The sequence below is a fragment of the Phlebotomus papatasi genome, chromosome 1 (assembly GCF_024763615.1).
Source record: "Phlebotomus papatasi isolate M1 chromosome 1, Ppap_2.1, whole genome shotgun sequence".
Lineage (NCBI taxonomy): Eukaryota > Metazoa > Arthropoda > Insecta > Diptera > Psychodidae > Phlebotomus > Phlebotomus papatasi.
This window is the reverse complement of record NC_077222.1, coordinates 10,045,931-10,072,873: the sequence shown is the minus strand read 5'-3', so window position 1 is coordinate 10,072,873 and position 26,943 is coordinate 10,045,931. Positions and strand designations below refer to the sequence as shown.

The 26,943-nt window shown below is 34.9% G+C and overlaps 1 protein-coding gene across 1 annotated transcript in view; it reads left to right on the top strand.

Annotated features, from left to right (window-relative positions):
• The window catches only part of LOC129798733 (high-affinity choline transporter 1), a 29,077-nt gene extending 10,034 nt beyond the window's left edge, over positions 1-19,043 (top strand). Inside the window, exons 2-8 of the mRNA XM_055842043.1 lie at positions 468-822; positions 887-994; positions 7,940-8,524; positions 8,587-8,908; positions 9,182-9,224; positions 9,294-9,635; positions 17,453-19,043. Coding sequence (XP_055698018.1) covers positions 657-822; positions 887-994; positions 7,940-8,524; positions 8,587-8,908; positions 9,182-9,224; positions 9,294-9,635; positions 17,453-17,665 — 1,779 coding nt within the window. The 5' untranslated portion in view covers positions 468-656 and the 3' untranslated portion in view covers positions 17,666-19,043. The remainder of the gene's footprint in view (positions 1-467; positions 823-886; positions 995-7,939; positions 8,525-8,586; positions 8,909-9,181; positions 9,225-9,293; positions 9,636-17,452) is intronic.
• Positions 19,044-26,943: the final 7,900 nt, after the last annotated feature.

The following is a 26,943-nucleotide window of genomic DNA, read 5'->3' as shown; positions in this document are numbered from 1 at the left end:
GTGTTCACTACTGCCCCAGTTTTCTCTATAAGAAATAATTTTATTGTGCATTTCAAATTTTCCATGTACTAAAATAATATTTTACAGATAAAATATGCAAGGATACTCTTGAAAAATATTAAGGTATCATATTCAACTAAACTTTTGAATTCTTTTGTTCGCAAATATAATTTAATATTTTATATTTCCTTTCAACTCACATGGAAAAAATCATTTTCCATCTAAAACTCATATTTCTGCAAGAGGCTTTTTCACAACTTATCCGTCAGACTCATTTAGAATGAAATCTAATTTTTCAGCAACACAAATGTGGCAGTTAAAATGAAATTTTCCTCAGCGGGAAAAAAAGAACGTATAACATAAAAATTGTCCAAACACATTTAGAATTCACTTTGAGCTTTTTCACTTGTTCCCAGTGTCTGTCATTCGTAAAATTATGCTGGATTGTTTTTTCATGTAATCCACAGTGGAAAATTGATACGAGAAAAAATTTTGCCGACAAGAGGGTGTTGAGCATCTCCTGTTAATTTGGAGGGTGGAAAATTTCTGCAGAAAATCATTTATTTTTGCGGCAAAAAGTGCGAAAGCTTGTTTTTTTGGACTTCGAAGCTCTCTGATAATTTGTGCGCGCAGGTGACACCAAGAGCAAGAAAAAAATGATTAATATCGCTGGTGTTGTGAGCATCGTGCTGTTCTACCTCCTGATCCTGGGAGTGGGAATCTGGGCTGGACGGAAGAAGGAGGAGGGAAATGATTCTGAGGAGGAGGTAATGCTCGCGGGAAGATCAATTGGTCTCTTCGTGGGCATCTTTACCATGACAGGTAATTCTGAAGGTTGTTTCATCTTACCAAAGACAAAGACTAATTGTCCTGATTACCTTCGCAGCAACCTGGGTAGGAGGAGGATACATAAATGGAACAGCAGAAGCCATATATACATCCGGATTGGTTTGGTGTCAGGCTCCTTTCGGATATGCCCTGAGTCTCGTGTTCGGTGAGTCTCTCAATTCCATAAAAGCTCCTTTTATTCCACCACAGGAAATTGCGAAAAATCTTCTTATAAAAACCCAACCCAAGCTTTTTTTGCAACCTCCCGTCGATTTATTACTCTTTTTTGCGATTTACACTGGCACGTGGGAGTAAAATCTCATAAAATCCCATCTTGCATGAAATCTCCCACAAGATTTATAATCCTCTTGTCATACTCTCTAATTATTGAAGAAAAAAAGTGTCTAAAAAGTAGCAAAAGATTTTGTAATCTAAAAATCTTACGCTGAAATACTCCATAATGGCCTTAAAACCAATAACATCAATAAACTCGATTACCAAACTCCAATCTTATTATTCAGTTCACGCCAGGATTTTTTTTTTACGAGGATAACATGTGATTTGGCTTCTAAATGAGGATAAGAGCATAAGAGTGAATGTGATGGGACTCCTAAAGCTCTTTCTCTGACGTAAGAAAAACGGCGATGCAAATTAATAGTAACACAAAGTTTATGCAAAGTTCATTTTGCAGACGATTTGTTCTTTAGTGAAACATTAATTTATTGCATGTCAGACTTAAATTTTTGCAGCAAAATTATGTAGAATTATATCCGATGATGATTTAAGTTACAATCACCTACCGTCCGAAAATAGTTTTTACTCATTGGGGCAATTTATGCTCAACTGACTACTTAAAATATATTTAGATTCAAAGTTACTTGAGGTGAACGTAATGGGACAATTTCTTACACAAGTTTAAAAGTAGCTAAGTGTTAGAGATATTCACAGATGAACGCTGACAAATATTGATTACGAAGAATAGGGGAAAGTGCCTATGCTTCGTACGGTCCCAGGCTTATTAATGACTAAATTGTTCCTGTTTCTCAATAAATGTGGCTCATATTTATATATTCATATTAATTTTTATTCAATCTTTAGGAATATAAAATTCAAAAAGATTATACTTCACATGTTGAGCCTTTCGGGCTGTTCACATTAAAAAAAAGTTACCAATGCACAAAAAACAGAGCAAGTTAAAATATTACTGATATCTCGATTTGAGAAGGCCCCTGACAAGATCTCCGGATGCAGAAGATAGCAAATTCTTAATGGTAGTCCATGTGAGAATTGCATGAAAGCATCGGATCCATATTTTGAAAATTAGGGGAAAATGGCCAGATTTTACAATGTATTGCAGTCACATTTATTGAGATATATAGGACAAATTGCAGTAGGACTGTTGAGCCTAGAGGAGTTGCAGGAAGACTCTTCTAAGCCAATGGTACCAATCACTGTTAAGCTGAGGTGGTAATTCTGAGGGATGCTATAACGGCGGCTAACCTCAAATTACGATATTGCTATATTTCCGCTACAGGTGGATTTGTGATTGCTTAACGAGTTATTCCGAAGGCATAACCGACTCCTAAGTCGGTCTTCACCAGTGAAGCGAGGAGGACACCAGATTTGTGGCTGTCATGGAATGGGCAAGGGGGCTCAATTCCGAAAAGCTAGCGATGAAGGATGCTCCAGCATATTCTGATGTGGGGCCTGTAGCATTCGTGCTACAAATTTTAGTCATTATGAAGCTAGGGACCGCACGTAAAGCGTGGGATCGATTAAATTTCCCCAACAATTCAATTCAATTCAATTTATATATTTCTCCTCAATTAATGCTTGATTGCGTCTGCCGCCGACTTACCACGACCGATATCATCAGGTATACGGCAGAAACCCCCTGAATCATAGATCGTATATGCCAGGATTTATGCATAACACTTGATATGATTTTGATAGTTTCAACTATTGTTTACTTTTTGTTTGTCAGTTGTCATTTTTAGTTTATTTCATTAGTTTTATACACACTCGTTAAAAAATATTGATTTCTGGTTGAGATATCTCAAAAAGATGGAGAGAATCCGACAACAGATAGTTAACATTTACCTCACTGAGAGAAATCCGAAAAAGTTAAAATAACCCTGCACTATTGATCCAAAATCGGTGTAAATATTACCCTTTTTAGGTGTATTAGGGGTTAAAGTTACCCTTTATTTTGTTAATTTTACCCTTAAAATGTGTAAAATTAACATTAAAAAATGTTGATATATTTACACACCTAAAAAGTGTTAATCGCACCCTCTTTTTTTCTCAGTATACAAAATCCAAATGCGACTTATGCGGAAATAAGTCTGACCACTTTGCCCTATAGTGTCACTTTAAAAAAAAATATTAGTAACGCTAGTTCATAGTCAATTCAATTAAAAGAATAATTATTTAAAATGCTTTATTTTCTTTGATTTCATAATAAAACGATTGCATTAAATATCCTCAAGCTTATGGAATTTAAAGCTTTCATTTCATGCATTTTAAATATTTCTCTTTGAAATATTAAATCAACAAAGTCATTAAATACTAGGGGAAAGCGCGCTACCTTCGGACAACTTAAGCTTCGCACAATTTAATACTTTCTCTATGTTCCTTAATGATTTCACCCATATCTCTTTTCTGAAAATTTGATACATTGGACTATCTATTAAAATATAATATTACATTAATTTATAACACATTAAAAAAATATTTATGCGAAGCATAAATTGCCCGAAGGTAGCGCGCTTTCTTCTATTCGTTGTATTTCTAAGCGGAAGTCCAATTACTGTAAATGACTGAAGCTTCGGACAACTTACTATTCTTTTCTGTTCTTATTGAATTTGGCCAATATCTCTTTTAAAAAAATTCGAGGTATAGGACTAGCTATTAAAAAATATTGCTTTAGGTCAGATTCATTAAGAAACACTTAAAAAAAATAAATTGGCCGAAGCTTTCGTCGTCCCAAGGTACAGCCGTACAGCGCTTTGCCCTAATCCTCTCTCTTCCTTTATTACCGCTTGAACCCAAAGAAAGATCAATATAGAGAATTCGATTTTTTCAAACTGTCATCGTCTTGAAGCTTAAACAGTAAGAAATATCAACTTCTGGTCTTCGGTTACCCCTCCCCTCCCAAAAAAATATTATATCGAAAGATTTTTTTTATATTCTCCATACTCTTTTACGTTCTCTTCAAAATGTTGAATTTTGGTTTTCCTCAAAATTTATTCAAGTGTTTTTAGTGATTTCCGGATATGTTTTAGAGGTAGAGTGGACGGACATTTCGTCCATAGATACCTATGACCTTGCCCATGACCGCAATTTCGACTTACGGTAGGTTATAGTTCAAACATTTAGGAGGGCCCACTTTTCAACAGATTTTCTTCAATTTGGATTTTAAGAAAAGTTATGAAATTTTCAACCCGTCCGCATCATTTTTAATCGGTTATGCATCGGTTAAATACTGGTAATTAATTCGTTTTATTCGGAAATTATTTTTTTACTTGATTCTTATGTTTGTCTCCGAGTTACAGGTCAAAAGGTAAGAGAAATCGACTTCTGACTTTCGGAGACACCACGCACCATAGGGAAAAATAGAGCACCTTTGTATTGGGGTACTTTTAAAATAGGGCTCTTTACTTCTGTTTTTAAATTGACTGGATCATACCATTTAACAATTTAACCTCATCATATAAAGGTAAGAGAAAGAAGCCTAATTTTAAGGCTGCCCCAATTCAAAGGTGCCCCACTTTCCCCTAAATGGACATTACGTACGGTCTTTTTTCTCTTCCCTCTTGCCCACTCTATCCCCTTCAAAAGCATGTTTTTTGGTTTGTCTCAAAATTGAACCAAAGGGGCCCAAGCTTTTCAAATGATTTTCAGATATGTTTTATAGGTAGCCCAGGCGAACATTTCGTCCATAGACACCTTTCAGTGGAAAAATCGCCATCTTGTATTATTCAAAATTCCACAAAGTTCAACCACCTTGTAAGGCTTATTTTTCAACCGATTTGATTAAATTTGGATATTTTGGAAAGATCTTGACATTTATTATCAGGCTATATCAGTTTCAAAATGGTATCCAATAGAAGTGGTCAAGTAATCGTAATTGATTTTCTTCTCTAAAATATGTACACACTTCTTTACAAATTTTCTAGTTCAGAATTGTTTCCTGATATATGGGAACCAATTTATTCGATAAAATAAACCGTGTGCTTTTGGCTGATAGACCTCTGGGTCAAATGTCACAGCTGTGAGTTACATCATCTAATGGTTATCAGAATTTTTTAATCTATTTTGGAAGCCATTCCTCTCAGTTCTGAGAAAAATCATTAAAGCTCTTCCAATCTTTAAGTCAGGATATAAATATAATATATTGGTATCCTGCGATACATATGTCTTTAATTTAAAACTTACCAATGTCTTTGAGCATTTAAAATTTAAATTAAACCGAACATCTTCTCAAATAACGACAGTGAAATAAATATTTATAACTTCTTTAGAATTCTTGTTTTTATATGAAGCTGTTCATGATGACCTTTTAATCCTCAGGGGGTGGGTTAAGTTTTTCTTTGTTTTTCCTCTTCTACCCACAAGTCCTCAGCTCTAGGAACTGATTTCGGATCGTGACATTGATGTAGGAGTTTATTAAGAGAAGGAGATAAAATCAAATTCTATTCTATTCTATTTTATTCTTTAAATACTGAAAAATAAGTGGACTTAATATATACTGATCGTCACGGGTAGGCGGGAGTTACTAGTCAAAAAACAGTATACACCCATATAAACCATTTCCGATACTGTACACCGTTTTCAAGTTAATATCTCCCTTGGTTATTAACTCAGAATTCAATATCTTTCATCTTGACATTAAATTTAACATAAATCTTTAAGCATTCTCAATTTTAGAATTTATAGAACTATTCGATTCCTGCATAACTACATGCATTTTCAATAATTCAATGCTTCTTATGAGCTCAGGTTTATTACTGAATTTTTGACTTCTAAATAACAATTAATTCCAGATAATCTCGATGGACTGGAATGTTAAATACTCTATGCAATCTGTTTAATCTTTATTACCAATTTCCATTAAGACAACTCATATTTTAAATGTAAAGTAGTTAAATAAAATGCGTTACCCTCATTATGACAGAAGCCAATGTTATAGGAGCTTCAGATCCAAGATTTAGCCATTTGTCTTAACTACTTTAATTACACAGTAGTCAAAATTGTTGGTAAAATTTTGAATTAGGATTGGGTTAGTAAAGGCAAATGACCTATTCGATTCTGAAAAACCAATAAAATTGAAAGCTATTTAATATTTTAAGACATTCTAAAATTCGGATTAACTTCTAGTTTGAAGACCGCTTTACATGGTCTTCAGGTTAGAGGTTTAACCCTATTCTAAAGTAAGCTAAAATATTCTAAAGTTAGACCATATGGATAGATTTAAGATCTGTAGACCACTTTAGACTTTAAAGTTGAGGAATATGTATTAGGCCCTAATCGTATATTATTATTTTTTATCTTAGAGACTTGTTTAAATCTTAAACCGTGACATATAGGTTTACCAATTTGGCCCTTTCAAGTTACTCAACTACTTACAGTAAATTATAATAAGATATGAATTTTAGACTTATACGGGCTTCAGACCTAAAACTTTGGCATATGGCTTAACTTCTCTAACTCCTTATCAGTTAAGGTTTTTGGCAAAATTACGACTTACGACTGGATCTTAAGAGTAAATGATCCATTGGATCTGAAAAGCCAAAAAATGTAGGGAAGTTTCAGGTATATTTGAAATTATGCTTCTTTTAAACTTATTTTCAACAGGAATTAAGGTTTATCATAATGTAATTTAACTTCAAAATTGATTTAACGAGCTTTTATCGATAGTCGATAAATCTATATCTGGCAGATTGAATGAATAACAATTTTTTGAACATTACTGGACCACTCAATGCATCATTCTTAAAAGAATGTGACTGTAAATAAGGATTTCTATCACCCATATAAAGTATAACTTATCATTTAAAATTTTTAGAATCGACAGTCGATACTATTGAAAAGAAGTTATCATATCACCCTAGTTTTATTTAATTTTAAATGTACCCTAATTTAAGGGTACACCGCTTCCCCCTATCTTGTTATTTAGTATTTTGTGACCTTCAGGAACTAGGCTGAACCTCTAGTTTGAAGACCACTTTAAGGTTTAATCTCGTTCCTGAAAGTCCTGATTTATAAACAAGAAGCTGGATGACTGAATTTTAAAAACGAAAGGATTGATTATCCGTGTTTCTCCGTAGGTCCGCATTAAGAATCCCATCTTTTTACGAAAATTTTGTCGTTAAACCTTATAGCTTTAGCTCAAGCCTAAGAAAACAACCTATCTCATATACAGTGGCGGCCATATTAATAGAATCAGCTCCGCAAAGACCACTATTTTACCATGAGCATTTTTGTTTATTCCAATTCGTTGAAATAATTTTGACATATTATTCTGATTTCGGATAAAAATGTTCAAATAATTACCTTACGTCAAATAAGTGTCGCTTTGGCCACTAGAGGTCTCTATTTTACACAGAATACATGAATAGTGAAATTTGGTTTGAACAACACAATAGGACCACTTTTATTTAAATTAAAGAATGTGGTCTATAAATAGGATAAGTTTAAATAAAGCCATATATTTAGAAACCATAAATGACAGTTTTCTAATTTTTCTTTGGCAAAAATGAATTTCATTATTGACGTATTCTGTGTAAAATAGAGATGTCTAGCGGCCAAAACAACCCTCATTCTATGATTCTAATAATTTGAAGATTTCTACTGCAGAATTATATCAACAAATTGGGAAAAAATACAAAAGTTAAAAAGGATAAGCTTTGCAAAATGATTTTATTATTTTGGCCGCCACTGTTATCTAACAATTTTCATTTTATTTCCAAAACTTTCAACCCTTTCAACATATTCGACATTCCGGACACATTCGATCGATCCGATCAGTCAGAAACTCGATTTTGTAGATCATTTCCGATTTTAATAATTGAAAGTCCTAAAACTATTTCTCTTCAAACATTTTTTCCAGGCGGAATTTTCTTTGCCAATCCAATGCGAAAGCAGGGCTACATTACAATGCTCGATCCACTACAGGACAGCTTTGGAGAGCGCATGGGAGGTTTGCTTTTCCTGCCCGCTCTCTGTGGCGAAGTCTTCTGGGCAGCTGGAATCTTGGCTGCCCTGGGAGCCACCTTGTCTGTCATCATCGACATGGATCAGCGTACGTCCGTTATCCTATCAGCCTGCATCGCTGTCTTCTACACCCTCTTCGGTGGACTCTACTCTGTTGCCTACACCGATGTCATCCAGCTATTCTGCATCTTCGTGGGTCTGTGGATGTGTATCCCATTTGCCTGGGCCAATGAACATGTTGACAGTCTGTCTGATATGGAAGTGGACTGGGTGGGATCTGTGGATCCGAAAGAGCACTGGTTCTACATCGACTACGGATTGCTGCTGATTTTTGGCGGGATTCCATGGCAGGTGTACTTCCAGCGGGTGTTGTCCAGCAAAACAGCGGGTAGGGCTCAGCTTCTATCCTACGTAGCGGCCTTTGGGTGCATCTTGATGGCCATCCCACCGGTTTTAATTGGAGCTATCGCCAAAGCCACTCGTAAGTCGAAATGGCTGTTCAGTTGAAAGGGTAGAGGGGTTAATCCAACTTCTGAATTGTAGGCTGGAATGAAACAGATTACACCGGGCCATATCCGATAGCAGAAAATCAAACGAGTATGATCCTGCCCATGGTCCTGCAGCACTTGACCCCAGACTTTGTATCCTTCTTCGGACTTGGTGCTGTCTCAGCCGCTGTGATGTCATCAGCGGATTCCTCAGTCCTCTCGGCAGCTTCCATGTTCGCCCGCAATGTTTATCGCCTGATCTGGCGACAGAGGGCTTCTGAGATGGAAATCATCTGGGTGATGCGAATTTCAATTTGCGTGGTTGGTGTTCTAGCGACTGTGATGGCTTTGACAATACCCTCAATCTATGGTTTATGGTAAGTCTTCCATTTCAAATATTTGACCACATTGGGCTGTCTGTGTGTGAAAAGATTAGAAAGTACACTTGTGACCAAACAAGGTGATTCTCCTCTCCATACTGTCACGATGTTTAACTTGGCATATACTGTGTGAGATTATCAAATATGTTTGAGATCATTGCGAGTATAGTGATTAAATATTTGTGCAATATTACCACTGGAAGAAAATCATGTATTCTGTATGTTTTTATGTAACTCCCGTCCATCATTCACATGGCTTCTCTTCTTCAGGTCAATGTGTTCAGATCTCGTCTACTGCATCCTTTTTCCTCAGGTAAGGAATCTACAAGGATTCAAAGATAAAACCACCAGAAACTAAAGGATTTCTTAAATGTTCTTCCAGCTCCTCATGGTAGTCCATTTCAAGCCCTTTTGCAATACTTACGGCAGCTTTTCTGCCTACGTCGTGGCATTCCTCGTGAGATTGTCAGGAGGGGAGCCCTTGCTTGGTCTCCCAGCTGCCATCCACTATCCCGGCTACGACGAAGACAACCAACGTCAACTCTTTCCCTTCAGAACAATGGCCATGGTGATGAGTTTGATTACCTTAGTAGGAGTATCTTGGTATAGCAAATGGGCGTTCGAGACGGGTCGTTTAGAACCCAAATACGATATCTTCAGGTGTGTTGTGAATATTCCAGAGGATGTACAGAGAGTTGGAGAGCCCTCGGAAGCAGGAGAACAGGTAAATCCTTATTTTTCCTTATTAAACCATTTTGCGAAAATAATTTTATTGCTGGGTTTGTTGATAAATTCAGTAATTTTGAAAATTTAGAATCGAGTGCATTGATCAGTTCACAGAGTACAGCTTAGATGAGATGAATCCGTTTATAAGTTTAGTCTAAAAAATTGAGCTCCATTAACCATACTTGCATTTGAACATCTTAAATCTAATATATTAAAGGAACATGGTCATTCTTTTTATTCTATTTTTTAAGAGGTTTATCCGGATTATAAATTGGATTGTTCAGAATTTTGCCTTGTCCGGAATTCCAAATTTTATCCCAAAAAAGCTTTTCCGATGATCGTCTTAATGTAATTTATTTGAAAACCTATCAAGATCTTTTAAATAATATTTTTTTTTTAGAAATTCGTGGAATAATTGCAAAGGAAGTAAGATAAAATTAGAAAAAGATAATTAATATATTAGATGAAGATTTAAAAACGGATTATGACCTGGGTTCGGATTTATTCCTTTAATAGCTTCATACGATTCGTACGAGCTTATATAATATATATAATATATAATATATATATACGAAGGGTTATTTGTCCCCTTCTCAAAGGAATAAATCCGGACTCAGATCACAATCCGTTTTAAATCTTCATTTAATAAATTATTTCTCTTTTTCTAATTTTATTTTACTTCTTTTGCAATTATTCCACGAATTTCTAAAAAAAATATATTTGAAAGATCTTGATAGGTTGTCAAATAAACTACATTGAGACGATCATCCGAAAAGATTTAGAATATAATTTGGAATTCCGGACAAGGCGAAATTCTGAACAATCCAATTTAGAATCCGGATAAACCTCTTAAAAAATTAATTATAAACAATGAACTTAATAATGTTAAAGTATTCTAGAATCGCCTTATTACTAAATTCTTCTAAAACTATCAAATTCTGGATTTTCAATGCGGTTTGTCCGGAATTCCATGTTGTCCGGAATTCCAAATTTTACCCTACAAAGTCTATAAGATGTTTAAGAATTTTAGGGCTTCAAAACAAATTTTTATTCCTAAGCCTTCAAGGACGCTTTTGGGTTATCTGTGACCCATAGAGAAAATAATTTTTACTGGCTATAAAGTAATTTTTTTCTAATGCTAATTGAGTTAAATTTTTGGGCTATTTTTGATCCTATTATCCATAGAGATAAAAAAAAATACACCGAATCATACTCTGTTGGTCTTTCTAAGGTTAGTTGTAAAATGTTTCACAGGTTATGTCTGTCTATCGGTTTTATTTTTATTGTTGATGTTGATTTCCGGTTCGTAAAAAGTTTCTCATCCTTTAAGGGCTAAAGGGCTTACGTGAGTCGCTTGGGTCTAAAAGGACTGAAAAACTGCATATGTTCTCTATTCTTTAACGTAAAAAATAGTATTTAATTCATGCTCATATTTTTATTTAAAAATCTTAAAAATTCAGCCGTTGGGACCTGATTTTCGGAAACCTTTGTTTAAAAAAAAAATACTTTACGGTAGTCACGATTACTCAGAATACGTTCATCAGAATGCTAGAAAGTCAATAAAACCAATTATATCCTCTTAGCCGATACGTAAAGTCGTAATTAGACAAAAAAAAATTAGAAAATAAAATTTGAATTTTAGCGAGGATTTTATACAAAAAAAAACATTTTTGTCATATTTCGCATCACGTTATGTCTTGTAAAATATGTTGTAGCCAATAAAATAAAAAGAAAGAAATACATATTAGGCTTCTTGACTTCTGATAAACCGACTATGAGTAATCGTGACTACCGCAAAGTATTTTTTTTTTCAAGAAAGGTCTCCGGAAATCAGCTCTCAAAGGCTTATGGCGCTAGCACACCTTTTCAACTGAGTGAAATGCAATCGATTGAAATTTTACCTCTTACTCTTTCAAGCTGAAATCAGATGTAGCTGTCTCTTTCTGTCAAATTAAAATTTAAATTGAAATTGAAAATGAAATTTCAATTTCAATTTTCATTTGAAAGAGTAAGAGGTAAAGTTTCAATCGATTGAAATTCACTCAATTGAAAAGGTGTGGCATGGCAACACCATTATTTTTAAAATTTTTAAATGAAAATTTCACAGAATATAGTTAAAGTATTACACTTTTATATGCTCAAAAGTTTAATTTATATAATTTTTTTTGAAAAAAATGTCAAGACTTGTATAAAGAAAATATGCTGTTTTTTTTAGACTGTGTGACCAATATAACCCCTTAAGAACTTAACCACGAAACTCGTTAAAGTTTCACGAATTTAAAAGATTAAAAATCTACATGATCGCAAATTTTTTACAAATTAGACTAGATAATTATAAAAATTACAATTTATTTTCAATCATATTTCAAAATATTATATAATCAAGTTTAATTGAAAACGACATTAAATAAATAAAATAGATAGGGTAAGTGTGCGAAATTTCGACATAGTTGCATGCAAGCGCCAAAGTCTCAAGTTTGCAATGTGATATTTTTAATAGGAGAAAGCGCTCTACCTTCGGACAACTTAAGCTTCGCACACTTATTTTTTTTTCAATTTGTTGTAAATAAATTTGGCCCATTATAATATTATATTTTAATAGATAATCCAATGCCTCAAATTTTCAGAAAAGAGCTATGGGTAAAATATATAGGAAACACAGTGAAAAAATTGAATTGTCCGAAGCTTGAGTCGTCCGCAGCTAGCGCGTCTTCCCCTACATATTGACATTTTTTGTTACTTATTTTTAAGAAGTGTTGCTTGGAATCTTGTACAGAGTTTATCGTCATTATTTTCTCCAAAATCATTCGTAATAGATTTTAAAATAAATACAAATATAGACATAGATTTGGCGTCATATTTCGGATACCTTCATTCTAATAATTCCCTTCCCTTTTGGAATGCTCCCAAAGTCTTTTTCACATCATCTCATTTGTCAAAGCGTCATTTTTTTGTTATTTTTTGCATTGCATAATCTCCAGAGTAACCAAAAACTAAAAATTTATGGAAATTTGAGGAAGAAAAATAGTGTCCGAAATTGCAAGCTTTCCGAAATTTGGTACACTTACCCTAAACAATATGTATACAAAACTTTTTTGGATTTTGAAACTTTCTATGCAAGTACTTTCAAAGCACCAAAATAAAACTCATTCATTGATAAAAAGGAAATTTGTAAAGTTTTAAGCTTGATTAATAAACTTACCGGATGTCTGTAAAGCTTTTTCTCTAATCTGCGAACACTAATAAAATCATTCAAAATCTAAATTTAACCATTTTAAATTAAATTAAATTCCTAAAATTACTTATAAAAAGAATTATGAGCCATTTGTAAATTGTGATATATGAATTCATTAATTTTATTGATTTCAATCAAATGAAAGACAAATAAGCGCAAGTGCAATATTTTTGCAAGGGAAGAACTACATATGCTGCAGAATAAACTACCCACGCGATTGCCAAAAAGCTTTTCATACCCATTTCTACGAAAACTTAAAATTTCTATAGTTGTTCTAACGAGTTTTCCAGCAACTCAAATTTCAATAAAATGTGCAGAGTATTTATTTTTACTTCCATCATTCTGGAATATTTTAATTGCTTTTCTTCACTTTAGAGTTTTCTTAAGTTAATAATGAATGAATATGTTTTCTTTTTTGTACCGTCCCTACCGACCAATTACTATTATCACTAATGAAACCATTATTTAAATTAATCAAATTAATTGTCGGAAGACTCGACAAAAGATTTATAGTCTATGATGATTCGAGATGATTCTGCTGAATTATTCATGCATATTGTTAGTCATTTTTTTTTCAAAAGAAATTATAGATTGCAGTCGAAGAGAGAGGTATAAATAAATAAAGAAATTATTTATTTAATTAATAATCAAATAAAAATCCCTGGAAACTGTAATAAAAATACATATTCCATTTTTGGCGCCTCTCAGTATTTTTTTCTGTCTGTCGTAAGTCTTGAAAGTAAAGGATTAGAGATATTAGGATACATTATCAACAACCCCTCCTATTAGGTAACATGTTTAAAGCCCTACTAAAAAATTTCACCTTCAGAACAAGAAAAATATTTTAAGGTAAGGGGAAATGGGGTACCTTTGAATATAGTACAGCTTCGAAATTGAGATTTTTCACCTACTTTTAAATAAAATTGAGCCTTATCATTTTATAATATAGCTCCAAAAACAAATCGAGAAGCTAAATTATTTTATAATATGATTTAAAAATAGGAGAAAAATTCCAATTTCAAAGCTGCCCCAAATTCAAAGGTACCCACTTCCCCGTATATCTTTAAAATATTCGGAAAGATCTAAATTGTTTGGTTTCTTTGGTTTTGGAAAACCATTACACAATTTTTCATTAAAAATTGTCAGTTATAAATAATAAACCGAAAATACAGGGAACTCTTGCAAAAGGGAAAATCTTAATTGTTCCCTCTTGGTCTGAGAGGGTAGCCTTATTGTCCCCTGAGTCCCAGGAAAATTCGTTCTCTCATGTTGTGGTTCCGCTTTGGGGAGTTCTTTCTCTCCCCCGAATTTGTAAAACAATTGTAAAGGGCTGCCTTGAAATTTGAGGGAAGGAACTTAGGGTTACCCAGGGCGATATTCCTGCGACCGATGAGATTATCAGGCTTAACGCGACATTACCTCAGTGTGATAGTCCCTATTCTCCCTATTAATTGCTCCAGATCCGCGAAGCGCCTCTTCTAAACTTCTAAAAGTTCTCAAAATTATTTAATTGACATTTTAACTTTAATTTTACGCGAGACGTAGGGAATAGGGATTCTGGAAAGTTGAATAAATTTATTATTATTACACTGTGCAACAGACAAAAATGGGATAGAAAATGATGAATACTTTCTTGGTTCTTAATGTTTCCTAAACTTTGCTCATGAAGAAAATTATGGTCCACCATACCAAGCTTCTTGATATATCTTATGATAAGGATCTTTGAAAAATTCACAGAAATATTTTATGAAACTTGTTTTTTTTCTCAATAACGATACATCATTGATGATGATTGATATCAAAGGATGATTAAGGAGGACTCTAGGAATATTTTCCACGAATAAACCACACCACTATATCTTGTTTATTGTGTTAGTTTTAAGAGAATTTCTGATATATTTAAAGTCTCTCTCAACTTATCATTTATTAACCGAAAACTGTTTATTCTTAGATATAAAAACGTAAAGACTTACGACTTCACGAAAATTCTATCTATCTTTGCTATGAGAATCGAACCCAGGGCTATACCTTAACAAGGCCTGTTCTTTATTCACTTAGTTATTGAAGAGTCTAATATAGAGGTTGAATATGTATGGACAGCAAGAGTATACTATGAGTGACAGATCAGCTGATCGGTGGAAATCAGTGTCTATCACAAGAGAATCGTCACAAATTAGTATCGATTATGGGCTGATCGGCCCGTTTAGTCTGCATGATCGGCTGATCTAGGCCGATCAATGTCCTTGATCAGCTAATCAACGCTGATCAATGTCAATAATCAGTTGATCAACATCGATTAGTCTACATTATTAGCTGATCAATCCCGTTTAGTTTCCGTGATCGGCCAATCGAATCCGGTCAATGTCAGTAATCAAGTGACCAACGCAGATCAATAATCATCAGATTGACGTCAATTAATCTCCATGATCGGCTGATCAATGCTGATTATTTTCCATGATCTACCAATCGATGCCGATTTGTTTCTATGATCGGATGATCGACGCCGACTGACTTCAATAATCAGCTGATCGACTTCGATTAGTCTCCATTATCGGCAGATCGATCCCGATTAGTTTCCATGATCAACCAATCGACAGCAATCAATGTGAATAATCTGCTTATAAACCCCGATCAATCTTAATAATCAGTTTGCTTGCTTACGGTGCATCCTTGAAAAATTTCTTGCCTTTTGTATTCTTTCTGCTGTCAAATCTCTTTGTAGCAGCACCTATAAAGACTGACTATCGGTTACGCTATAACATCTGAATTATGAGCGCATGCAGAGTGGACCAAACGTGCAGGTTGACAGTCGTCCCACCCCAATAATCAGTTGATTAACGGCGATTAGTTCCCATGATCGGAAGATCAAAGCCGGTCAATATCTATAATAAACTGTTCGACGTTGATTATTTTCCATTATCGGATGATCAATCCTGATTAGTTTACATTTTCTGCCAGACGACGCCGATCAATGTATAAATAATACGTCGATAAGTCTTCATGAGCGATGCCGATTAGTTTTTAGGATCGGATGATCAACGTTGATAAATCTCAATGACCAATCTCAATGAGCTGATAGACGTCGATTGGTCTCCGTTATCGGCTGATCGATGTCAAGCAGTGTCAATGATTAGCTGATCAACGCCGATCAATCTCAATAATAAGCCGATAGGAGTCGATTAGCCCCCGTTATCGGCTGATCGATATCGATCAGTGTCAATGATTAGCTGATTAACGCCGATTAATCTCAAAGATCGGTAGATTAACTTCGGTTAGTCTTCATAATCTTCTGATCGATGTCGCTTAGTTTTCATGAACGGATAATAGACGCCGATCAATCTCAATAATCAAGTGATCGACGGGTATTAGTTTCCATGATCGGTTGATCAATGCCGATTAGTTTCCATGATTGAATGTTCGACTCAAATCAGTGTCCTTGAGCCGCAATTCGACGATGATCAATGTCAATGATCAGTTTGATCGACGTCGATCAATCTCAGTTATCAGCTGATCGGTAGCAATCGAGAACCGTTATTAGCATAGGGTAAAAGGAACACTTATTGACACTTTAAGAACTTATCATGCCATACTGCAGAAGAATTTCGGTTCGACAGCATGTAGCAGGAAATAGACGGAGACACTGAACCTTTCTTGAGTTTCACAATTTTATTCTCTACGACGCTTCGAGGATGGATGACACAGTTTCTGTGTCAGTCAGTCGAATGGTGAACATCACGGATCAAGTTGTGATCAAAGTCCAAGTGACGTAACAACTCCCACGTGTACGTGATTTTCCCTACCATATTCGATACCTGATGAAGAGGACACCCAAAAGTTCAGTGTCTCCGTCTATTTCCTGCTACATGCCATACATATTGAAACTTTCAGTACCGATTTAAGATATGAAATTTGAACATCTCTTTCATCATAAATTTCAGCATTTTGACAAAAATGTCAATAGGGGTTCCCTGACGAAGAGGCGGTCTTTCGACCCTACCTGTTTATATTTTGGTAGAATACTGACGATGGTACTAACTCAAGTAAAATGAGGAGATAAACTCCTTCTCCTTCCGCTTACGGGAAGAAATGTAATTCTTTCGGGATAGGCAGTCACAAGATTTTTTACCACAGCTTTCGGCACTTCAGGGCGCTTTCCTCAGTGGTCAAATTTATAATTTGACTCAGTATTCGTCGCGGATGCACTTAAAGTGCCTATTATGAATACTTCACTGAGAAAAAGTGCGATTAACTTTTTTTCCTCATAACTTTAACACTTTTTAGGTGTAAAAATATATCAACATTTTTTAATGTTAATTTTACACCTTTTTAAGGGTAAAATTAACATGAAAAAGGGTAATTTTAACCCCCAATAAACCTAAAAAGGGTAATATTTACACCGATTTCGCAGCAATACTGCAGGTTGCAGGGTAAAATTAACATTTCCGGAATGTTATTTTAACTTTTTCGGATTTCTCTCAGTGTTTGAATAAATACCAAATGAAAGTAACTTAAGAACATAAGAAAGTTATTGGAATTTATTGAGTAAGTTTGATAAGAATCTCCTTTATCTTTTCTTGCAGCTGTCGGTGATGGCCAGTGCCATGGGTAGGATGTACGGGGCAGCCACAATGGTGGGCAAGGATGAGATGAATGGGCGAGTTAATCCAGCAATGGAGCCAGACGATGATCTGCCCATTGCAGAAGTGCAACGAATCCGCGCAGCCGGTGGAGGTGGTCAAACTGGTCAGGATGTCCCTGTGCCAGGAACAGGACAAGCCAATACTGCCTTCTAATATCCAAAGTAAGTGGCCGGTAAGGGGGTTCCGAAAGACAAACACTTGAGCATAATCTCAGCATAAATATAACCAAATTGATGAAACCAAATACATATCACTGTAAAGTCTAATTGAACGTTATACAATAAGATGAATATTTATTGAATGCAATGCAGACAAAGATGCTGTAGTTGTTAGTTGATGGGCAATGCAGAGGACTCGATGGAGAGTATTAAAATGAAAAATTAATTATCTATATTTAGATTCTATTTAGACATATCAATATTATACCTAAAAAAAGAGTTATTGAAAGTGAAAAAAAGTATTAAAAGAAAACATTTTAGCGACCGTTGCAAGAAATTTAAAGACAAAAAAAAATTATTTTGAAATAAAAAGAAAAATTCCTAATGTTTCTGAAGTAGGTAACCTATTTGACCATGGGATACTTTTGCATTTGTTGAATGTTTCTTGTTATGGTTACAAATTAACAAAAAAAAATGGGAAGAAGCACAAAGTAATTAGTTCAATTACTCTTTAAACGCCTAAAGAAAATTTTCTTAGAATTAGCTGTGCTATAAATTATTCTGTGGAACAGAAAAGAAGAGCAAAATATATTTTCAGAAAAAAAAGAAAGAGAAGTGATTATCATTGTTACCAAGTAAATTGCATAAAAATAAGAGTTTATAGTGATTGAGTTTTTTTTCCGGATTGGGTGCTATGAGAAAAATGCAGAGAGATAAGCTTGGGAGGGAAGAGAATAGTTTTTGAAAAGAGATTTATTTAATAACTAATGAGTTTTTGCGAGAAATATGAGATGATGTATCGCTTGAAGGAAGTGCAAAGATAAAAGAAAAGATGTATATTGACATGATACAGCTAATCTACCAAAGAATAAAAAAAAAACGTAAGAAGTCTCAGAAGATAAAAAATAAACATCGACTGTTTCGTAAGAAGAAAAGGCATCACACTTTTAGGAAAAAAAAATAAAAATAGTGAGACATAAACAAGAAGTAACTTTATTAATAAAGTAAATGTATAACGCTTAAATAGAACTGAGAAGATATTAAATAATTAAAATTAAATTGTAATTTGAGGATGAAGAAGTATAAATAAACATATCAATATGGTGTCCTTCCAGAGCAAGTTTAACACGAAATTGAAAGAGGGTTGAATAAAAATACTGAAGAAACCAAATACATATCACGTAATAATATTTAGTGTTTATAGCCTTTAAGACTATTTTACTTATATACAAAGTGTACTAACAAACTAAAGTGAAACACAAGACAGGTGAAGCTAAAAGCATTTCCTTGCATTTAGCTGGAGATTTAAATTTACCTGCTAAATTCATGTAAAGTTTCAAGTCTAAAAGACAACACAGAAAAAAAAGAACAAAGATAAATCCATCTCGGTGTAAATAAATCTGAGTGTTATAACCATTTTTTGAAATCCCTAAAATGTGAATAATTCTAATCCTTCTTCCCTTCCTTCTTGATCCCATCAAACTGGGTGAAAATTCATTGCGGGACATCTCTCAATAATTCACACCTCAACTCTGAAACACAAAAACTATTTGTGTCAACCACCGATGAGGCACAAACCTGAGAGAAAATCAATCAATTTCCCACACAAAAATTATGTTTTTCAATCAATTATGCAATACCAGCGAGAGTTGGATGTTAAATGGATAAAGTGCTATTGGACAATGAAGAAAGAGTGACACAGTGAAGATTTGCGGTAAAAATAGAATGAAAGTGTAACATTTCCAGAGTTATTGTTTTTCTTTTGCTTTTTCAGACTTCGTGAGCTTATCGAAGATCTCGTGATGAGCTCATTAGGCAATTGTTAAGAGAGGTATGGTAAGAGCGAGGGAAAAGTACCTGACGAAGTGCTCGCAAATACACGATAAAACAAGGGGTAACTCATATTGAGAAATCCTTGTCAATTGTCCGAGAAACGATTTGCGAAACCCGAGAAACCTAAGAATTGCGTTGCGAAACCTAAGAGACCCGAGGATTGCATCGCGAAACCAAATAGACCCAATAACTGCATCACTGAACCCGAGAAACCTGAAAATCGTATCACGAATTCCAAAAACAATTGCGTCGCGAATATGAAGAAATCCAGGAATTGCGTTGCGAAACCCTAGAAACTTAAAAATTGCGTCGCGGACCCTGAAAAACCCAAAAATTGCATCGTGAAACCCGAGAAGCCCAAGAATTGCGTAGAGAAACCCGGGGGACACAAGAATTGCATTGCGAATCTAGATAAACTCAAGAATTGCAGCGTTGCGAATTCCGAGAGACCCAAAAATTGCATTGCGAAACCAAAGAAGCCCAAAAATTGCGTTGCGAAACCTGGGGGACCCAAGAATTGCATAGCGGACCTAAAAATTTTATCGTGAAACTTAAGAAACTCTAGAATTGCAGCGTTGCGAATTCTGAGAAACCCAAAAATTGTATCGCGAAACCCGAGAAACTCAAGAATTGCAGCGTTGAGAATTCCTAGAGACCCAAGTATTGCATCGTGAATCCAAAAAAAAACCAAAAATTGCGTTTCAAAACCCGGAGGACCCCAGAATTGCATAGCGGACCCTGAAAAACCGAAAAAATTGCATCGCAAAGCTCGAGAAACTCAAGAATTGCATCGTGAAATCCGAGAAACATAAGAATTGCGTTGCGAATCCGAGAGACCCAAAAAATTGCATTGCGAAACCTTAAACTAATGCAAAAATTGGATCGCGTGACCCGATAAAACCTAGAAACGCACTTTTTGCATCGCGGACTCTAAGAAACCCAAGAATTACATCACGATACCCTTGATATCCAAAAATTGCATCGCGAAACTCGGGAATACCCAAGAATTGTATCAGGAAACATGAGAAATCCAAAAATTGCATTGCTAAACACGGGAAATCCAAGAATTACATCGGAAACTCCGAGACACCCAAAAATTTGATCGCGAAAACCGAGAAACCCTAGAATTGCGTCACGCAACCTAAGAAACCCACTATGTCGCAAAATTCAAGAAACCCAATAAATTTGCATTTCGATACCCTAAAAACCCAAAATTGGATAGTGAAATCGGAGAAACCCTAGAAACGCACTTTTTGGATTGCGAAACTCGAGAGACCATAGACCCTTGTCAGTAAAAAATGAGAATGAATTTCCCCTTCAGATAAAACCATTAAGTAATGTAAGCAATCTGAATCTGAAACTCAGGTCATCTACATCATAAAGCAGTACTTGGTCCAAAAAGGTTCCCAATGAAAAACTCCTATTTTTGAAGTCAGTCTAGTTCATCGACTTTCTAAAAACGGTCTGATTTTCACAGGGTATACATATTGGAGCATTCCTGATCCCGAAAATAAGTAACTCAATTTTTCAAAATTTTTGGGATTTTGCGCACTCTACATGTGTATCTTGTAAGTGAAACCCAATGAAACAGGTAGAGAAGTTCAAGTATCTCGGGGTATTCAAGAGATATAGTAGGACGGACGCAGAACTCTCATCGTGCATTAGTCAAGCAGTAATAAGGGAGCTTGGCAGAAAGTTGGTGAGGAAGGCAGAGCTCAGTCGTTCGGCTAAATTATCGGTTTTCAAAGCTGTGTTCATTCCTATTCTCACCTATGGTCATGAGATTTGGGTAATAACCGAAAGTATAAGATCGCGAATACAAGCTGCCGAGATGAGGTACCTCCGGCACGGAATCGCAAGTGAGGATCAGATGAGGAACGTCTCTCTTCGGGTTGAGATCACAACTTCGATGGTATGGGCATGTTCAACGCATGAATAGAAAACAGTTCCCCAGAAAAGCTATGCAAGCCATTGTGAGGAGGCCTCGACTTCGGGCCAGACCTAGAACAAGATGGCTGAATTAAATTCAGGATCTTGCCTTGGAGCGCCTTGGAATCGAACCTGAATATCTTTCTGAACTAGCGGAAAATCAACAGGTGTGGGCTACTAAACTGGATGTCATGGGCTCGGGGGGACGCCTATAGGGAAAAGCGGTTGAAAATGAAAAAAATGAGGAAAAAATTTTAAGTTCTGTGCTCCCGGATTTTATGGGCAAATTTTATTTAATTCCACAACGTGGGGAAGGGTTGGAAAGGGTCCCTTTTCAGTCAACGAGTTTTTAACACTTGTCCGGATTCGAACTTACACCTGTGAGAGTAGAATAAACTCTTTTATTTGGTGCTGTCTTCTTGGTTACAGTAATCCTCAGAAGATGTTCCTGGGGCTTTCTCCGGAAGGCATCTTTTTCAGGTGCTAGACACTTAGTAGGGCTTACTCCTAAAGAAGCATCCCTCTGAAGACGGACAAGACCATCGGGTCTTGAGCGGATAGATCCCTAGCTTGACTCACAGTTGTGAGTTCAGGTCCCATACAAACAACTTACAGTCAGGAACAGACATTATCAAATGTGACAAAACGTTATTATTATTACATTTGTAATTTATTAATTGCACCGATTTTGCCCAAAAAATTCCGGGAGTACGGAAGAAGCGTTCAATAGGGGGACGACCGCTCCTGAGCAATCAACGATCAGTAAGACTGTTCCAACACGAGAACATTGTCTCGATACAAATAATAATACTAATAACTAAGAGAATTAAACAAGATATCTTTACGTCAAAGAGCTTCCGATCTTACAAAGTACTAGATCCGCAAACGACTCCTCAATCGGTTGCGGGCCGATAATAAAGCGGTTCACAACCGATAACTAAGTTTTATCCGAAATTCAATTGAATTACTCCTAAGTTATTTTGGGCAATGTTTTGAGTGATTTATAACTCGGTTCAAATCGTTCGTGACCAAGTAATAAACCGGTTATGCATCGATAAAAAAATGTTTGTGCGATAGTAGGTTTTATTACTCCTTAAACTATTTTGGGGAATTTTTTGAGTGATTTATAAATCGGTTCAAATCGGTTGAGATCCGGTAAACGGTGAATAACATAAAATTACTTTTGAGGTACAGCATTTAAGTCACGGGTTCGAGCAATACGCAAAGTCTGAGACGCTTTGCCAACCCTTTTTGCTCATACTGTCGTTATATTTAAAATATCAGAAAATAATTTAAATTATTTAGCATGAAGTACGTAATGAAGAGAACCTATTGTCTACATTAGTAAAATTCATAGCTGATCTTATTAAATCAATTTATATAGCATTTAATTTTCTAGCCAAATTAATTCTAAACCGACCAAGACAGATTAAATTACCCGGTTTAAAAACTTTTTTTTAAAGTAACACATATTTAAACGGTATAATGTCACTATCAAACTTTGTGAATTTCTTAAAGTATATATATGTTATATATTGTTCAGTATTTGAATTTTAATTTTTTCCTCTTTACCAAGAAAAATTTGTAAAGAAAACACCAAAAACGATAGGTAGGTTTAGTGTTAAAAGTATCAATCGTACTAAAAGTACCACTCCCAGTCAATTGCAATACCCCGCCTCTCGAGAAGCATCGCGAGTTCGAGGCGCCAAAAGTACCGGTTGAACCTTCAGGTCTTAATAGCATGAAACAAAAAGTGAGAGTGGGCGCAGTACTTGATCAAAAACATGATCATTCTCATATTTAAAAAATAATCTGTGGAATTTCTTGTAGGACAGCCATAAAAACTGCAATTTTCACCGAAAATCACCACTCATAATTACTAGTTTTGAGATTATTTAAATAATCATTTGCATATGATTTCTCATGTCATTGTCCGGAAGGTAGAAAAGCAGAAATGACACCGACACTGTGTCAGTCGATTTGCGGAAGAAAGTTGACCGTGAATCACTTTCTTTGCCGTTAAAAATCATCATTAGTGTTACGCAATCTTTTCTCACGTTGCTCTTGCCATCTTCGGCTGTGGGAAAAATTCAAGAAAATTCCACATGATACGGAAGATGGACTGAAATCTGATGGTACTTATTCTTACTTCGCCCGGAGCTTGTTTTTTTTTTCGGCTGTTGTTGTTGTTTTTTCTTCAACAAGAAAAGTTAATATATTGGAAAAAATACAAAAATACCAGCAAAATCATTAATAAATGATTTACCGGACGGACAATATTTTATGGGTGAGTCTCGATGGATGACAGTGAGATAAAAATTTCCAAACATATTCCTCTTCTTGCTTTTTTCGCTTTGATCAGTAAGGTCAAGTTGCGATTTTCAACATAAGCAATTTATTTAATTTATCATCTCATGTATGGCATCATACCTGCTAAAGGGAAAAGATTATGGTGTGAATTTTAAACCATCAACATGATCCAACTCTTACATAAGTTCTTCAGATTTTCATAAAGAAAAAGTTATTTAAAATAAAAAAATGTGAAAAAAAATTGAAAACAAGTTAAGCCTCCATGAAATTCGGTAACTCTTGGTGATAGAAAAGAAAAACAGAATTAAATTGTGTATTTTTTCAAAAATACAAAATTTATTTGAGGGCACTCAATGGGTCAAGTGGTAGAGCACTCGCTCTACGATGCAAGTGTCCCGGGTTCGAATCTCCTTTAGGTCACCAGGAATTTTTCTGGCGTTAAAGGTATTCGGATTGCATCCAGTGAGCTTCACTGCACTTGATTCCACGGGCATGGGATTGACAACCTCATCCCGTATAAGAAAAAATAATAATGCATATGTCTAGAAATCCCCTTTCGGGAAGGCCTTGTTCCATCATGGAATGCGGTGCTAGCATTATTATTATTATTATTATATTTTTACAAAACAGGGAAGGATAAATCCTTTTGAGTAAGACGAATTTAGACCACGGTCATTTCAATGCGGTGCATACGGCGGCTACTCTTACCGTCAAAAATTGGGCACGCCTTCTTTAAATCTTCAAGTTCAGTGGATAATGTTTTAAGTACTTTACTTAGAGATATCCTACAAGTTGTGGAGCGTACGACCTATTCGACACATGTCAACTCAGTCGACGGCTGTAACCCACCAATCCTAATCCTTTAATCATTGGACACTTCCAACCCCTATCATCCCTATGAGTGCTGAAATATTGCTTTGTGGTTCTTACTGTTAGGTAACAGTCCTCAGTCTTCAGTGAGTGAGCATCAGTCACCGTGGACGGTTCACTCTCAAAAAGTGAAAAATGGATAGGGGAATATAGGCATGGTTCGCACAGAGTGAGCCTTCAAACGATGCGAATTTTCTCTTTGTTTGCAAAGAGCTGACATACATCTTATGGATAAGAAATGACAAATTAGCTCTTTGCAAATAAAGAGAAAATTTGCATTGTTTGAAGGTTCACTCTGTGCGAACCATGCCAACATTCCCCTAGCACCTACAATTTCCCTCTATAAGTCTTAAATTGTATTTAGGTGAGCCCTATCAGGACTTACAAAAAGGAAGATAAATTTTGTGCAAATCTTGACGAAAGAATCAGTCTTCGATTCTCAAGCCACGCCTATCTATGTGCATTGTCCCAATCATAAGATATTTGGCCACGCCCCCTTCATTAGCTACAATTATTCGAATTTAAAATATTTAAAATAATGAATTTTAATCGTTTAAGAGGATCATTTTTTTATATTTATTTTTACGAAAATGCAGCGAAAGAACTCCTTGTCAAAAACTGGCCACGCCCAATTTAAATCTTCTGATTTATAAAATAATTTCATTGAGTACTTCATCATTGAGTATCAATCAAAGCAATTCAATTTATGAAAAATTGAGCAAGTTTTCTACAAATTTCTATCAGGTCAATTAAAAATTAAAAAAAAGAATAATGAATAAATAAAGACTAAGAAAGAAAAAAAGGTTATCAACGGTATTCAGTATTTGATTCTTGGTCAGTAGATGAATTTAGATAAAAAGAACACGGATTTTAACCTAGATCCTTCCCCCCCTTTGTTACTCAAACAACGTTTCGGAGCTTTTTGGCTCCTTCCTCAGGTCTACAATGTATAACACTTAAAAAGACAGAAAACGTTGCTTGAGTAATAAAGAAAGAGAAGGATCTAGGCCAAAATACGTGTTCTTTTTATCTAAACCGTTTTCATTCTGAATATTTTCCCAGATTGTACAGTCAAGTGTGCTAATCCACAAATTCAAAATGCAAATATATACAAGTTCATTTATTATTATTAGTTTCATCATTTAAAAGCATAATTTTTCGAAAAATAAGGCATATACAATACAGTGTCCGAAACTGTGCTATTTATCTTGTCGCCACTGTAGGTCGTATCTTACAACAATCGTAATAACTCACCCCTTCCAATAGCTATAAATTTTGGATACTCCAAGCTCTTTCAAACTCTTGAAATTCAATTTTGAATTTTTGAATTTTGAAATTCTATAGTCAAGTGTGCTAATCCGGGCGTTTCGCTATCTGGATCGTTTATGACTAATCCACATAAAACCATATTTTTATTTTTATTTCCGTAATATAGTCACTACAGTAACATAATATAACTATTCAACATTGAGAAAGAGCAAAAATAATATTTTTATCTATTAAATACGTGAGTGTAATCGACGCATTTCAATCTTGTGCCAGCTGGGTTCTTCACTAAAAATTTTCTAGCAGTGATATTTTCGCTAATGACATTGATTGAAAACATTTATAGCTTTTTCCTTATGTATTTTAAATCCAAAGGTTTAACTAAAGTTAATTAGCGAAAAGGCGACCCAGATAGTGCATGTTGACTTATTTCAGTATTATCATTCTTTTATAAATTTTCTTTAATATTTTTGATAATTTTTTTATATGATGTTTCTGAATGAAACAGTGAATAATTCTATGGATTTAGAAGAAGTAAAAAAGAATTTCATCAGTCCAAAAACAAGTGTTTAGGGCAATGTAGGCATGGTTTGCACAGAGTGAACCTTCAAACGATGCGAATTTTCTCTTTGTTTGCAAAGAACTGACCTTCCATTTCTCATCTCGTTTCATGAGCTTAATAATGATCTATGTTATGGCTAAGAAATAACGAAATAGCTCTTTATAAATAAGGTGAAAATTTGCGTTGTTTGAAGGTTCACTCTGTGCGAACCATGCCAACAATCCCCTAAGTAGAACTCTTTAGAAAACGATCCAGTTACCCCACTTTACTATATCTGTTTTTTTCTTATTTTTGCACAAGAAGATAAATTTTTAAAAATATTCTACAAGTAGAAAATAATGCTTGATTCACAGATAAGTTATTTTATTTTAGGCCACGCCCACTTTAATACATTAACCGTTCCCAAAATTATTTTTTCGTCCGCAGCCTTCTCTGTACAATTATTAAAAGTGATATAAGAATGAAAATGTTTAAGGAAATGTCCAATAATAGTTATAATATTG